Source organism: Humulus lupulus, chromosome 7 (assembly GCF_963169125.1).
Source record: "Humulus lupulus chromosome 7, drHumLupu1.1, whole genome shotgun sequence".
Classification (NCBI taxonomy): Eukaryota; Viridiplantae; Streptophyta; class Magnoliopsida; order Rosales; family Cannabaceae; genus Humulus; species Humulus lupulus.
Window position 1 is genome coordinate 136,106,042 of NC_084799.1, and position 15,563 is coordinate 136,121,604.

Genomic DNA, 15,563 nt, shown 5'->3' on the forward strand with positions numbered 1-15,563 from the left:
TGATGTACTATAATTTGTCATCTATTTTTGTCTTACTATCTGCATGCTTATCTTTTTCTGCAGAAATGGCCTCCCCAATGTTTTCGACTTATACCTGACTCAGGAGGAGGAGGAAGTTCCCTTGGTGCGACAGAGGAAATCGGCCAGGAGACATGATGGCGAGTCTAGCCAAGCACCCTCGCCCAAGAAGGATCGAGTAGCTGATCCTTCAAAGGATGGGCCCTCTGGCCAACTTTCTGCCCAACCACCTGCTCCTGCTGAGAAGGAGGTCCCGCCTGCCACCACAAACCCTTCGCCTGCGGCTCAAAAAGAACAGGCCCAGCAAGCCGAACTTCCTGGGGCCAGACTCTCGAGCCGTTCCCTGCGATCAGCTAAAGATTGCCTTGCTCATATCCTGAAGCATGACCATTGCAGGGAGGCAATGGCTGAGGCTGAGAACATGGGGGTCGACCAGATCCTCAACAGGGCTCTTAACGAAGTGGCCAGTGTAAGTACTCTTTCTCTTTTTGTGATCTTGATTTTTATTTTTCCTTCTTGTAATATAGCCTAACTCTTACTCTTTGACTGCAGGCCATGCTGACAATGACCGCTACTCGTACTCGCGCTAGCGCTAGCATTGAACCATCTCGGGCGAAGGTCATCGAGGAGCTTCAAGTCATAGAGGCTAGGCATGCTGGGGAGTTGGAGGTGGTCACCCAACAGAAGGATGCCCTGGTAGCAGAACTGGCAGAGAAGCAAGCTTCTCAGGAAACTCTAAGGAAGCAGAGGGATGACTACCTGGAGTCCAGCCGAATCCAATGGCGTGAAGTCAAGAAACTTAGGGAGGAGCATCTCGCTAAGGACGCGACCATTGCTATTCTTAAAAGCCAGGTAGAGCAGCTTAAGCTCACCCAAGCCAAGGACCTGGAGAGGTATAAAAATGCGACACTTCGGTGTATCTATGATTTTTGGAAATACAACCAAAGTGTCAATTTAAGTTACCTCCCAGAAGACGCTAGGAAGGCCGAGCTAGCCCGCTGCACTGCTCGGTTAGCTGTCGAAGAAAGAGCCAGGGTCCTTGCTTCCCCAAGCATTCAGCCAGCCGCCGAAGTGGAGGGGGGAGAAGCTGGAGGGGACGTGGTCGATCAAAATGCTCCAACAGATCTTCTTGCTCCTCAAGCTCCTTAAAGTTTTTTGTTCTTTTGCTTTTCTTTGATTACACGACCTACGGGTCGTGATGTAAAGACTAAATTTTTATTTTTAATTTTGCTGCATGGGTAGCATATTTTCCTTTTACTTTGAACAATTACATCCAAGCAGTACTGCTTGCGGTGTAAAAGAATTCCCTTTGATATTATAATATTTCTGCTTATTATAACATCTGTTCGCATGACCGAACTTAGTATAGTACTTTGGCTTGATTTAACAAAATATAAATTTTGAAAAATACTCTAAGTACCGTAGCATGCTTTCACTTATTTTGTTCATGTGTTTACATACCTCTTGGTATGCTTTGTTATCGATGTACCTTATATGCCCCCCAAGTGACTGAGGAGCTTTAGGTCCTTGGTCACTTGCCTTGACCACGACTTGTACGAACATCACTGCTCAGTATAAAATGTAAAACTTATAATACAGCAAAACAACACACGTAATGAACAAATACTTGTAAAAAAATTTTACAAGGGTTGGCAAGAATGACTGGCTGCGCATAGTCCCTTATAATTCTCGTATTAAAATGGACTAAACATGTCTTTACGAGTGATCTTTTAAAAAGATCTTACACTTATAAGCGATTAGCCATATAACATGACTAACCCTTTTTCAAAACTTGTAAAAAGTAAAAATTAATACAAGCCAGTCCTTTAAGAAGGACTATTTATTGATAATACTTGCGCAGTTGTTCTCCATTCCAATAGCGCGGAACGAGATCTCCATTTAAGCATGCAAGTTTGTATGTACCTGGGTGAAGGACTTCTTCAACCTGGTAAGGTCCTTCCCAGTTTGGTCTGAGTACTCCAGCAGCTGGGTCGCGGGTGTTTAAGAAAACTCGTCGAAGTACTAGGTCCCTAACGCTGAACTTTCTTTCTTTTACTTTTGAGTTAAAATACCAGGCGACTTTTTGCTGGTACGCAACTACTCGGAGTTGGGCTTTTTCTCGTTTCTCCTCAAGCGAGTCTAGGGACTCCATTAACAGTTGGCTATTCTGGTCTTGGTCGTATGTGATTCTTCGATGTGAGGGCGGATCTAACTCGACTGGCAACATGGCTTCATACCCGTATGCTAAGGAAAACGGGGTATGACCTGTTGCTGTTCGATGAGAAGTTCTATACGACCAGAGTACTTCGGGCAGCTGTTCCGGCCATGCTCCTTTAGCTTCTTCGAGCCTTTTCTTTAGGGTATCCTTAAGTGTTTTATTCACTGCTTTGACTTGCCCATTTGCTTGTGGATGCGCGACTGAAGAAAAGCTTTTGATGATTCCATGCCTTTCACAGAAGTCTGTGAATAGATCACTGTCAAAGTGGGTGTCGTTGTCTGAGACAATCTTCCGAGGAAATCCATACCGGCAAACAATGTTCTTGATGACAAAGTCAAGAACTTTCTTTGTCGTTATGGTAGCGAGCGGCTCAGCTTCGGCCCATTTGGTGAAGTAGTCGACTGCTACAACTGCTTATTTTACTCCACCCTTTCCCATTGGCAAGGATCCAATTAATTCGATCCCCCATACTGCGAAGGGCCATGGACTTTGAATCTGCTTTAACTCGTTGGGAGCTGCACGTGGGATCTTGGAAAATCTCTGACACTTATCACATTTTCGCACAAACTCCATTGAGTCTTCGTTCATAGTTCGCCAGAAGTAACCCTGCCTTAGAATATTTTTCGACATGCTCTGCCCCCCAGCGTGATCCCCATAGAAGCCTTCATGCATCTCCCTCATTAACTCTTTAGCCTTTTCTGGTGTAATACATCTGAGCAGTGGCATGGAGTATCATCTTCGATATAGAATACCATCGACCAATATGTACCTAGCAGCCTGTCTTTGAAGAGTCCTGGCTCTGTTTCTATCTGCTGGTAGTACACCATTCGTGAGATACTCCAAGTATGGTGCCATCCACGTATCTTTTATTGTAATTTCCATACTGGTTTCATCTGCTCGTATGCTCGGCTCGCGTAGTCGATCCACTGGCACTATATTTAAAGTGTCAGCGTCTTTTGCACTCGCAAGTTTGGCTAAGGCGACTGCGTTTGAATTCTAATCCTGAGGTATTTGCTGGAGGGTATACTTCTCGAATTGCACCAACAGATCTTTGGCTTTGTTTAGGTAGGGCACCATTTTCAGGCCCCGTGCTTGATACTCCCCTAAGACCTGAATCACTACCAGTTGTGAATTACTGTAAATATCCAGCACTTTTATACTCATGTCTTTGGCCAACCTTAGCCCAGCGAGGAGTGCTTCATACTCAGCTTCATTGTTTGATGCGGTGAAATCGAACCTAATAGCGTAGTGAAATCGATGCCCTTCTGGCGTTATCAATATCACTCCTGCTCCTTCGTGAGATTCGTTGGATGATCCGTCTGTGAATAACTTCCACGAAGGAGCTTTAACTTGGGGCTCAGGCGTATTAGGCGTTCCGCACTGCTCGTTGTCTGGGAGCTCAGTGAATTCGGCGATAAGATCAGCCAAGACTTGTCCTTTTACTGCTGCTCACGGTGAATATGTGATATCGAATTGCCCAAGTTCGACTGCCCATTTTAACAAACGTCCAGCCGCCTCCGGTTTTGTAGAACTTGCCGAAGGGGCTAGTCAGTTAAGACTGTGATGGGATGGGCTTGGAAGTAAGGACATAACTTCCTTGAGGCCAAAATTAAGCAATAGGCTAATCTCTCGATGGGAGGATACCTCAATTCGGCCCCGATTAACCTCTTGCTAACATAATAAATCGCCTTTTGTACGCCTTCTTCTTCTCGTACTAGCACCGCACTAGCAGCATATTCGGTGATTGCCAGGTAAATGAACAAAGTTTCTCCATCTATAGGCTTTGATAAAACAGGAGGTTGTGCCATGTGGTCTTTTAAGGCTTGGAATGCCTGTTCGCAGTCTCCAGTCCACTCGAACTTTTTGTTGCCTCTAAGTAGATTAAAGAAAGGGACGCATTTGTCCGTCGACTTTGAAATAAATCTACTGAGTGCGGCAATCCTTCTAGTTAAACTTTGCACATCCTTGATTTTCACTGGCGATTTCATGTCGATCAGGGCTTTGATCTTTTTAGGGTTGGCCTCGATTCCTCTTGAATTAACAATGAACCCCAAAAATTTCCCTGATCCTACTTCGAAGGAACACTTGAGAGGATTTAACATCATCTGATATTTGTTTAAAATAGTGAAACACTCCTGTAAATCCTTCACATGTCCTTCTGCCTTTTTTGACTTTACCAGCATGTCGTCCATGTACACCTCCATGTTCACTCCAATCAACTCCTTAAACATGTAGTTAACCAATTGCTGGTAAGTCGCACCAGCGTTTTTCAGTCCGAAGGGCATTGCTTTATAACAGTATAGCCCTGTATCGGTCTGAAAGCTAGTGTGATCCTCGTCAGGGGGATGCATACTGATCTGATTGTATCCCGAGTATGCATCCATGAAAGAGAGGATCTCATGTCCTGCAGTTGCATCGACCAGCTGGCCGATCCTTGGGAGTGGGAAGCAATCTTTCGGGCAGGCTTTATTAAGGTCTATGAAATCCACACAGGTTCGCCACTTGCCGTTACGCTTGGGAACCAGTACTGGATTAGAGACCCATGATGGATAAAACTCCACCCTGATGAACCCATTCTCCTTCAGTCTTTCAACTTCCTCTTTTAAGGCTTTCGATCTATCCTTATCGAGCAGCCTTCTTTTCTGTTGCACGGGTGGATAACTCTTGTCAACGTTCAGGACATGGCTGATAACTATAGGATCTATCCCAGCCATGTCTTTATGTGACCAGGCAAAAACTTCCTGGTTCCTTCTCAAAAATTCCACTAGTGCGTGCTTTGTTGTTGCTTCTAAATTTTTCTCGACCTTTACAACTCTGGTCGGGTCTTTTTCATCAATTTGGACCTCTTCAAGGTCCTCGACGGGTCCAACATCTTCCTCAAAATCTGTCGCCAGTACCAACTACTTGCACTAAGGGCCTCATAGGCCCACCAATCTCTACCCCCTATGTATACCGCATGCACCCATTGGACCCAAAGAGTATCTTGTTTTGAGGAGACTGCCCAAACATACTTGCCTATGGCTGCCTCATTCCACTTAGTAATCCTCCTAAAACCCAAGCCACCTTCCCTCTTAGGACGACACATATCCTCCCATGCCACCTGACCTGAGCTAGTTGAATCCACTGAACCTTTTCATAAGTATTTCCTACATATGGCAGTAACTCTATGTAAGATCTTCTTAGGAATGATCATAACTTGCGCCCAATAAGAATGAATAGCCATGAGAACCGAATTCACCAAGGTGGCTCTTCTAGCATAGGAGAGATTCCTCGAACTCCACACTCTAATTCTCTGAACCATTCTTTTGAGAATCACCTCACATTCCGCAGCTGGTATTTTCTTTGCGCATATAGGAATCCCTAAGTAAGTGAAAGGAAGAGAGTTTCTGAGGAAACCTAAAACTTGCATTACTCGCTGTACAACATGTTCAGCCATGTTGCTGCAATAAATGGACGTTTTTTCCTTACTTGGCAGCAAGCCTGACGATTGGGAGAAGAGTTTCAAGCCTTGAAGCAATCGATAAATAGACTTAAAATCTCCATGACAGAAAAGCAGGACATCATCAGCAAAACACAAGTGTTTCAGTTTAAGTTTCTCACATCTATCATAGAACTGAAAGTCCTCCTTCAAACCTATTTTCATCAGAATTCGAGACAAATATTCCATCCCTAGTACAAATAATAGGGGAGACATCGGGTCTCCTTGTCTCAGACCTCTTTTGGCTTCAAAAAATCCATGTATCGAACCATTGAACATTAGACTGAACCTTGGAGTTCTCACACAGGTCATAATCAGCTGGATAAAGTCACTCGGGAAGCCAAATGCGTGTAGCATTTCTTCAATAAAGTCCCATTCTCTGGTAACATAAGCTTTCCTCAGATCTAATTTAATCATGCATTTTGGCTTGGCCTTCCTTCTCCCATAATGTCGAACCAAATCCTGACAAACCATAATGTTGTAGGCAATATATCTACCTTGAACAAACCCACTTTGATTCTGAGCTACTATGTCAGGCAAAACCTTCCGCAGCCGAGAACAAATTAGTTTTGTAGCTATTTTATAAATGACATTGCAGCAAGCTATGGGTCTGAATTCCGTAACTGACTGCAGACATTTGCTCTTGGGAATTAAATTCAAGGTAGTAGAATTTATTTCTTTGAGAAGCTTACCAGTATGTAGAAAGGATTTCACAGCTTTGCTCACATCCCCCCCTGCCAACTCCCAATTATCTTGGAAAAAGAAGCTTCTATATACGTCCGGTCCAGGTGACTTGTTCCCCGAAATTGCAAACGTAGCATCTTTAACTTCTTCATCTGTGTATGGATAGAGCAATATTCGAACATGAGATTCAATAATCAATGGGCCTTGTGTGATCACCTTTGGCACTACCCTTATGCGATTAACCATAGCAAATCCCAGAAGATCATCATAATTGTTTAAGAACACTGCTATAACCTGTTGAGGATCATGCACCTCAACTCCATCTTTATCCTTTATGGAATAAACTCGGCTGGAAGTTCTTCTTGCTCGGATGCTTGCATGAAACATGGCTGTGTTCTCATCGCCCTCCTTAAGCCAATTTAATTTTGCTTTTTGTCTAAGAAATGAAATGAGATTTGAATAGGTCTCTTCATACCTCTCCTGGGCCTTCTTCTCTTTGGTGATGAGCTCCTTATCTCTCGGATTAAGTTGAAGTTCCGATTGACAAGAGAGTAGCTCCTGTAATGTTAAAGAGTCAACCATATGAATATCTCCAACTTGCAATCGATTTAACTCTTTCAGTTTAATTTTGAGTCTCCTCAGTTTCTTAACTAATTGATACATTGGTGCACCATAAATTTTCTCCTGTCACACCTCTTGTAGTTTTTCTTGAAATCCTGGAACTTTTTGCCACATTCGAAAATATCGAAATGGTTTTTTCCCTAACTTCACTTCCGGATAGACTTGTAGAAGCGCTGGACAATGATCAAAACTTCCTTCATTCATAAACTTCACCTCTGCATTCTGATATCTATCCAACCATGCTTGGTTTCCCATGACTCTATCAATCTTGGAATACACTCTTGTATCAGGACCTTGTTTATTATTCCATGTAAAGAAGGCTCCCGAAAACTTAATATCTTCCATTTGACAAAAGTCCATACATTCTTTGAAAGCCCCTGAACAATGTGGAGTCCCGCCCCCTATTCTTTCTTCAACACTCAATATATCATTGAAGTCCCCTAGTAAAAGCCATGGAAACCTCATTGTTGTTGCCAATTCTTTCAAGTCAGCCCATAATGCATTCCTGCCACTTTCCTCATTAAAAGTGTACACAAATGTAACTATAAAACTTTCCTTGTCAGACACAGAAGTAACTCCCAAGTGCATCAATTGACTAGTGCATTGAATTATATTAACTGAGAATATACTCGGGTTCCAACTAACCATTATTCTCCCTCCTTTATGCCATGCATTATTCGAAGTAAAACACCACCCCGAAAACATGTTTAGATATACAGACCCTAGATTCTTGGTCTGTACTCTAGTTTCAAGGAGACCAACTAAACCCACATTCGTTGAGTTAATAAAATGTTTAACCTCCTCTTGCTTGTGGCGTTTATTGATCCCCCTGACGTTCCAACTTAGGATTCTATCCATTCCCAATGGGAGGTCCTCCCCCTCCCACTATATGTTCTTCTTCCTGTATAGTATTGGAACTGTCCCCAATTTTTAACACTTTTATTAAATTAAATTATTCAATTGGATAATGTTATTTAATAAAAAAAATTAAATTAAATTATATAATTAAATAATGTTGAATCAAACTTTTATTATTTAATTAATTAAAAAAATTAAAAAATAAATTATTATAAGATATGTAGTAATTTTTAATTAATCATTATTAATTGTAAAAACTTTTATTAAATAAAATTTTCAATTTCTATATTCAAATAATTTAATACTAGTTAATATTAGATAATAATATTTAATAAACAAATTAAAATAATTTCTTAAAATAATTTATTATTTATTTAATTAATCATTATTAATTTTTAACACTTTTATTAAATTAAATTTTCAATTTCTATATTCAAATAATTTAATACTAGTTAATATTAGATAATAATATTTAATAAACAAATCAAAATAATTTCTTAAAATAAATTATTACTTATTTAATTAATCATTATTAATTTTAACACTTTTATTAAATTAAATTATTCAATTGGATAATGTTATTTAATAAAAAAAATTAAATTAAATTAAATAATTAAATAATGTTGAATCAAACTTTCATTATTTAATTAATTAAAAAAATTAAAAAATAAATTATTATAAGATATGTAGTAATTTTTAATTAATCATTATTAATTGTAAAAACTTTTATTAAATAAAATTTTTAATTTCTATATTCAAATAATTTAATACTAGTTAATATTAGATAATAATATTTAATAAACAAATTAAAATAATTTCTTAAAATAATTTATTATTTATTTAATTAATCATTATTAATTTTTAACACTTTTATTAAATTAAATTTTCAATTTCTATATTCAAATAATTTAATACTAGTTAATATTAGATAATAATATTTAATAAACAAATTAAAATAATTTCCTAAAATAAATTATTATTTATTTAATTAATCATTATTAATTTTTAACACTTTTATTAAATTAAATTATTCAATTAGATAATGTTATTTAATAAAAAAATTAAATTAAATTATTTAATTAAATAATGTTGAATCAAACTTTTATTATTTAATTTATTAAAAAATTAAAAAATAAATTATTACCAGATATGTAGTAATTTTTAATTAATTATTATTAATGGTAAAAACTTTTATTAAATAAAATTTTCAATTTCTATATTCAAATAATTTTATACTAATTAAAAATCATAATCTACAAGTAAGCAAGATTAAAACAAGAAAATATCTAGAAGATTCAACTTACTTTTTTTTCACTTAAATTATAAAATTAATTTTAGTCTATAATAATTGTTTTGTTTTAATTCAATATTGAGCATTCAAACAAGTTAAACATACAACATAACATAATATTAGCAACAACAAAAATTCCAGAGCAAACAATATATTATAAACATAGTATAATATAAAGAAAAATCCCAAAGCACACAAAAATCTAACATCCAACACACTAATTTTAAAGCATAGCATAATAATGTACTTTAACTTATCAAGTAAAAATTGTAGTAAAAAAAACTAACCAAAACAATATCAGTAAAGTCCAATAGCCACTTCGAACAAAGGAACGAGACACTCCAAAATATTGAGATATACCTGAAAAGTTCAATAGGAAACCAATATCAGTAGTTAGTTTGATAATTTGATAATAGAAAATGTAAAAAAAACTTAGACGATAAGAGAAAACTGAGCACGAACCAGACCACCGTGGTGAACGCGTGGCGTGGGGTCCGAAACTCCGGCGTGGCGTGGTGGTGGTGCTCGGAAGGAGGGGCGGACGATGGTGGTGCTCGGACTGAGAGGAAAAAAGAATTTAGAGAGAAGAGGAGAAATGGCAGGGACGGACGATTCAATCCAATATATAGCATTATTACCGACGGGGATCCGCCACAATTAAAATCCTTCCGCTGGTAATACATTATTACCGGTGGGGCCAGTGTAATCCGCCAGTATAAGTGTTAGTACTGGCGGATGAAGGCCCACCAGTAATAACATTACCGGCAGTTAGTCCGTCAGTAATATCAGGCCTTCCTCCGTCGGTACTAACACTTACCGGCGGTTAGTCCGCCGGTAATAACAAAAATTACCGACCTATTGCAATTTTGAAATGCCCTCTTCTTCGTTTCCCGGGCATTTTATTAGCGGTGGACTACCCGCCGCTAATAAAATAAATTAATTTTTTAATTTAATTTCCCTATTATTAGCGGCGGACCCAGTACTCCGCCGCTAATAATCTATAAATTACCGGCGGACTCCGTCTCTAAAAACGTTTTTTCTTGTAGTGCAAGCTTCTACAACTCTAACATGGTGTGGGTTTTGTTAAATTTAGTTTCAAATATTTCAAGAAAAATGTATAGATTAGAGAATAAAGTAAAATAACTCACTAGACAGAGGGCCAGTAGTCTCTGAGATCAAAAACAGAGATGGGATTGGTTGGTGAGTAGATCTGGTAGCCTTTGAGTTGCAGAGACACCAGCCAGACTAGTTGGCAATGAGAAAGAGGGACGCAATGAGAAAGAGGGACTGGTTCTCCAAAATCGTGGACAATGAGAGGGGAAGAAGAAGACACCAAAGCCACCATGAGTAACCTCTCAGCTACATCGATACTAGCTGGACTGCTTGGCGATGAAAAAGAACCTTGGGTTTTCAGAGTCGTGGGCAAGGAAAGGGGAAGAAAGAGACAGTTGTGGCAAGAAAAGAGGAAGTGAATCAGTCGTTAAAATAAAAATTAGTATTAATATTAATATAAACAGTAAAAAATAAAATTATACAAATGGAAAACATTTCAAAAATTCGTAAAATTGAAAAAATAGTTTAAAATCCCGAATATATGGTAAATTCCCTAAAATAAAATTAGATTACCCAACACATTTTTATCTTTTATTTTCATATTTTTAATTATTTAATAAAAAAACTGTTTAAATAACAGTTACCGAATATATATTAGTCTTATTTGTGACTAGAAGGTGTCCTGCTATCATAGTGTGGAAGTGCTCAAATGCGACTTACCGCATGCATGTTCCTCGAGCATTGCATCGAAACTTATTGCTTCTGGGTCACCTTTAAATTGCTTCCAGCAGTTATACTCCTCGTACTTCTCCTATCTCCAACGAAGTGGTCTGGGAGCCTGCTCTCGTGCTAAAATTAGGTAAAACATGTATGTTCATAGAGAATTTGAATTTTAGTTGGCAGGACTCTTAAATAAGATTTTTGGTTGTTTTTCTTTTCAATAACAAAATATTTTAGGCATGCACTTTATTCTTTTAAAATAAGCTGTTCTACTTAGAAAAACAATAACAGATTCGTGATCATTTATTTTTCAGTACATAAACTAATTAATACTACTATTGAACAACTTTTTTTTTTTTAGATAAACAGTTTTTAATTTGTCTAAAACACTTACCAAATATATATAACTGGACTATAGGACTGTATTGCTCATATATTTTTTATGTTGTCAAGTGATGTCCAAGCCTCAAAACTAAGTAGTCGGATAATATACACATGCAATATTAATTTTCTTTTTTTTTTTAAAATGATTTACTAATTATATCTGGATTTATATATTTTACATGTAGACAAATTATATGTTACTTTTACAATACCAGAACAATTGTGGAAAGTGATAGAGTCATCTCCATTTCCTAGCTACTCGATCTACTCCAAAAGATTTGTATGAAGTTGTATGTCCATTTTAGAACCAAACCTAGAATGTACTTTACGTCTGTACAAATAAAACCCTTTAACCGTAGGGCTTACCCTCTCCGAACTGATCCCAACCCTTATAGCTAAGACTCTATCCCTACATTTGGTAACCAAAGTGCCCTACTGATTTAGGGGAAATGCTATGTGATATCACCCACGCAGGAGTACCACTTATATATTTATATATACACGAACAGATTGTTTGGCTATTTTCATAAGTTAGGGCAGTAGCTATATATGATGCGTCAACGGCATCGATTCAAAGATGACATTGATTAGTCAGTACCCCTAAAGCACACACCACCTGATCATGATTATCATCAATGAAGTTATGAACTTATATAATCGCAAAGAATCTGATCATGATATATTTATTTTTTATAGCTATATATTAGATGGGCCCATTAATATATGATCATTCTCATCAATTACTATGATATCTATACATCTGTACAGAATCTGGAAAATCAGAACTATTGATGAGTAATGTCTAGTTTGTGCGAATAGTCATTCCAAGGAAAAAAAAGTTATAGACCGATTTCATTATAGCTAATGGAATTGGACTCAAAAGTACATAAATCTAATTAAAGAGAGCAGTTCAGACACAGATTGTATATGAAGTAAGATTCCGAAGATATATTAATTATATTATGGACTTTTGGGGAGGGGGCTGCATATCAAGACAAATTAATGAATCAATCATAATTACAATATATGTCAACAATCCAGACCAAAAAGAAAAGAAAAAAAGAACAATAAGAGCTTGCTAGTTTAATGTTAGGATTTTCATAATTAGCTATTGAAATATATTATACGTCAAAACGCAGTCATATTAATATGTATAAAGACTTGTGCATATCATAAAATTTTCTAGAAATACTCATTTTCAAAGCTATATATATATATTATTTAGTGGGCCATATATGTCACAATAGTCCGGTCGTGTGTGTTAACAGTATGTGTTAATGAAAAAACGTACAAAAGTTGAGAGAGCTATAGCTATCAATTTGATGGCCTTCTACTTAATTAGCAAGACTTTTTTTGAGAAAGGAAAGGACCAAAGTGAGGTTTATGTGGGCAGCCAACATATATATGAGTTGGGAAGTTCTATTGCCCCTTAAGTAATTATTAATTAATTTAATATTTGGTGTTAGGGAAATTTGTTAATTTTGAGCAGTTTTTTCTATCTATCCTTTTGACTTATATGTTATATATCTCTGAACAAAAAAACAATAAATAATATTATATTATATCTTTTGGCATTACTCTCTCAAACCCGTCTGTTTTTATTAAGGCATAAGGCAGCACTGTCTATTCCCCACCAGAAGTAATTCATTTTGGAGAGAAAAGAAAAAAGTTAAGACCTTTAGGTTCCTCTCCCTCTCAACAAGTTTGAAGATATCCAAGAGTGCTTTCAGAGAGAGAGAGAGAGAGATGGGAAGGGCTCCTTGTTGTGACAAGGCAAATGTGAAGAAAGGGCCATGGTCCCCAGAGGAAGATTTAAAGCTGAAGGAATACATTGAAAAATATGGAACTGGTGGAAATTGGATTGCTCTTCCTCAAAAAGCTGGTAACACAAAATTTTCATTTGACTTAGACATTCTTATTATACCTGTATAAGTATCTTTTCTTTTTCGTTCTTTTTTGATAGAGGGTTCTCATATACATGTATAGTATATCCTTTGTCTAATTCCAAAGAATTTATTATCTTTTCCTGGTTGGTTTGGTTTTGGATCAGGTCTGAAGAGATGTGGGAAAAGCTGCAGGCTCAGATGGCTTAACTATCTACGGCCTAACATTAAACATGGAGAATTCTCAGATGAGGAAGACAGAATCATCTGTAACTTGTTTGCTAACATTGGAAGCAGGTACAGTAATTTCTTCACAATCATCATCATCTTCTTCTTATTTTTATTATTATTTTAAAACAGCTGTGAAGATGTATTTGTACAACTTTAATACTGAAATAATGTACCCTATTTGGTATTTCCTTCTTTCTTCCTTTCTTATAAACATAGGAATCAGAATGCAGAAAAGAACATCCAAAAAGAGTAAACATAATAGGAAATGGGATTTTTTTTTTGTATATATATATATAAATATGTTTATAGTTGCATCTGTCTGCAAGAATCAACATATTTTTGGATAATTCCTATGCATGCATGCCAAGTTTGGATCTAAAATAAAGTACCCACTTACAGCTGTTAATTAGTAACAATGGAAAGCCAACTTCTCAGTTTTTCTTCTTATGGTACTTAATTAAATTATTATTTATTACAAAACGTTTTGAACTTTTATCTTAATCACAGGTGGTCAATTATAGCTGCTCAGCTGCCAGGCAGGACTGATAATGATATCAAGAACTATTGGAACACCAAACTCAAAAAGAAGCTCATGGGTTTGGTCCCTCCAATTTCTCAGAGAAAAATTCCACTAGTACCATTTCCTAACTCTTCTCATGAGGCCACTACTACTATTACCACTTATAATCAACCACCCCTACTTCCATCAACCTCACTTTATAGGTCTTTTTCTTCAGGCTTAGAGCATCAAATGTCAAATATATTATTGTCCTCCTCTTATCCGAACACCCCACCTTGTGGTACTACTTCATTTAATTTCCAAACTCAAATGCAAGAGAAGTATTTGGTTGGTAGTACTACTACTAATAATAACCCTATCCCGTATAACTATATCCCTGTGAACGATAACAATGTTCTGGCTTTTGGAAGTGATCAAGGAAGAAGCTGTAGTAGCTCATCTGATGGGAGCTGCAACCAACAGATTAAGCAAGAGGAACAAGTGGGTTTTCATAATCATCCTCAAGGATATAACATTAACATGGGTAATTTTAATGGTTTTGAAGAACAGATGATGATCAACTATGATAATCACCAAAACCAGATCTGGGGTGGTCAAAAGTCAAATGGGTATTTTGGAGAGAGCTCATTAGAGAAGTACTCATGCGGTCTTGATCAAGATCTTGATAAAGATCATGCTGTTAAGATTAGTAGTAGTAGTAGTAATAATAATTATATTATTAATTTTGATGAAAACAAGACACAGGACAAGGTCATTTACTTCTACTAAATATATTTATATATATTAATATTATTTTCATTTTGAGTTGAGATATGACTGACTGCAAGTGATGAAATCAGAAAGATTTGATGGGGTAAGGGGCATGGTCGTGCGGTGGGGCAGTAAAAGATTCAGAGAGATCGAAAAGAAAAAGGAAAAGAGAGACTTTATTTGAGGAGGAGTTGATATGGGATGGTTTTGTTTTGATGAAATGAAACATTTGTTTTCTTCGAAAGTACATGGTCGAGCTTCTTTTATTTTGTGCATATTTCTTTTTGGGACTTTGTGATAATTAATGATGATGATGATCATGGTGATGATGTTATGTTCTTGTACGGTCAATTAATAACCATAGCCGTGGCCCCAATATATGTTGTCAGAAAACTATAGAGAGAAAAACAATAAAAAGAGAGTTATGTGTAATAATATGATTAATTATTGTTTTAAGAACAAGAATCTTATGTCCAAACAAAACCAACCAATGCAACTGTAATAATATTATATTTTATTCTGCTTTTGATCTTTTCTAATTTATTTAGATACTATATATTAATTATTTTTGGCAGTGATTTTAAGCACTCTAAAGCGAATAGTGCCGACACCTAGTGCTAGTGGAGAGCAAATGAGAAAAATCCTTCCTGCCCCTTAATTTGTTTAGTAGTATACTTACCCCTGTAGCAATAATACCATTGTATCATATAATATAATGTGAGTTTATGAATCTGTTACCAGGCAAAAAATTAATAAAAAAAAATAACTGAAAATAAAAATGAGAAGGGTATTCATTTAATACGTTCCTGTTTTTGGTCTATGTATAGGTGTTTTCCACACAAATAATGCTTGGT

At 36.6% G+C, this 15,563-nt stretch overlaps 1 protein-coding gene across 1 annotated transcript; it reads left to right on the top strand.

The window, feature by feature from the left end:
• The first annotated feature begins 12,979 nt into the window (after nt 1-12,979).
• Nucleotides 12,980-14,956, top strand: LOC133789923 (transcription factor RAX2-like). Its single transcript, XM_062227584.1, has 3 exons — nt 12,980-13,207; nt 13,376-13,505; nt 13,947-14,956. Exons 1-3 carry the CDS (start codon nt 13,072-13,074, stop codon nt 14,725-14,727), a joined length of 1,047 nt encoding a protein of 348 aa, XP_062083568.1. The 5' UTR covers nt 12,980-13,071; the 3' UTR covers nt 14,728-14,956.
• Nucleotides 14,957-15,563: the final 607 nt, after the last annotated feature.

Excerpts from the sequence above, each read along its gene's own strand:
- LOC133789923 (XM_062227584.1), top strand. The coding sequence starts at position 13,072 with ATGGGAAGGGCTCCTTGTTGTGACAAGGCAAATGTGAAGAAAGGGCCA. Across the intron at positions 13,208-13,375 it reads TGCTCTTCCTCAAAAAGCTG|GTCTGAAGAGATGTGGGAAA; the intron begins GTAACACAAAAT and ends GTTTTGGATCAG. Across the intron at positions 13,506-13,946 it reads TTTGCTAACATTGGAAGCAG|GTGGTCAATTATAGCTGCTC; the intron begins GTACAGTAATTT and ends TCTTAATCACAG.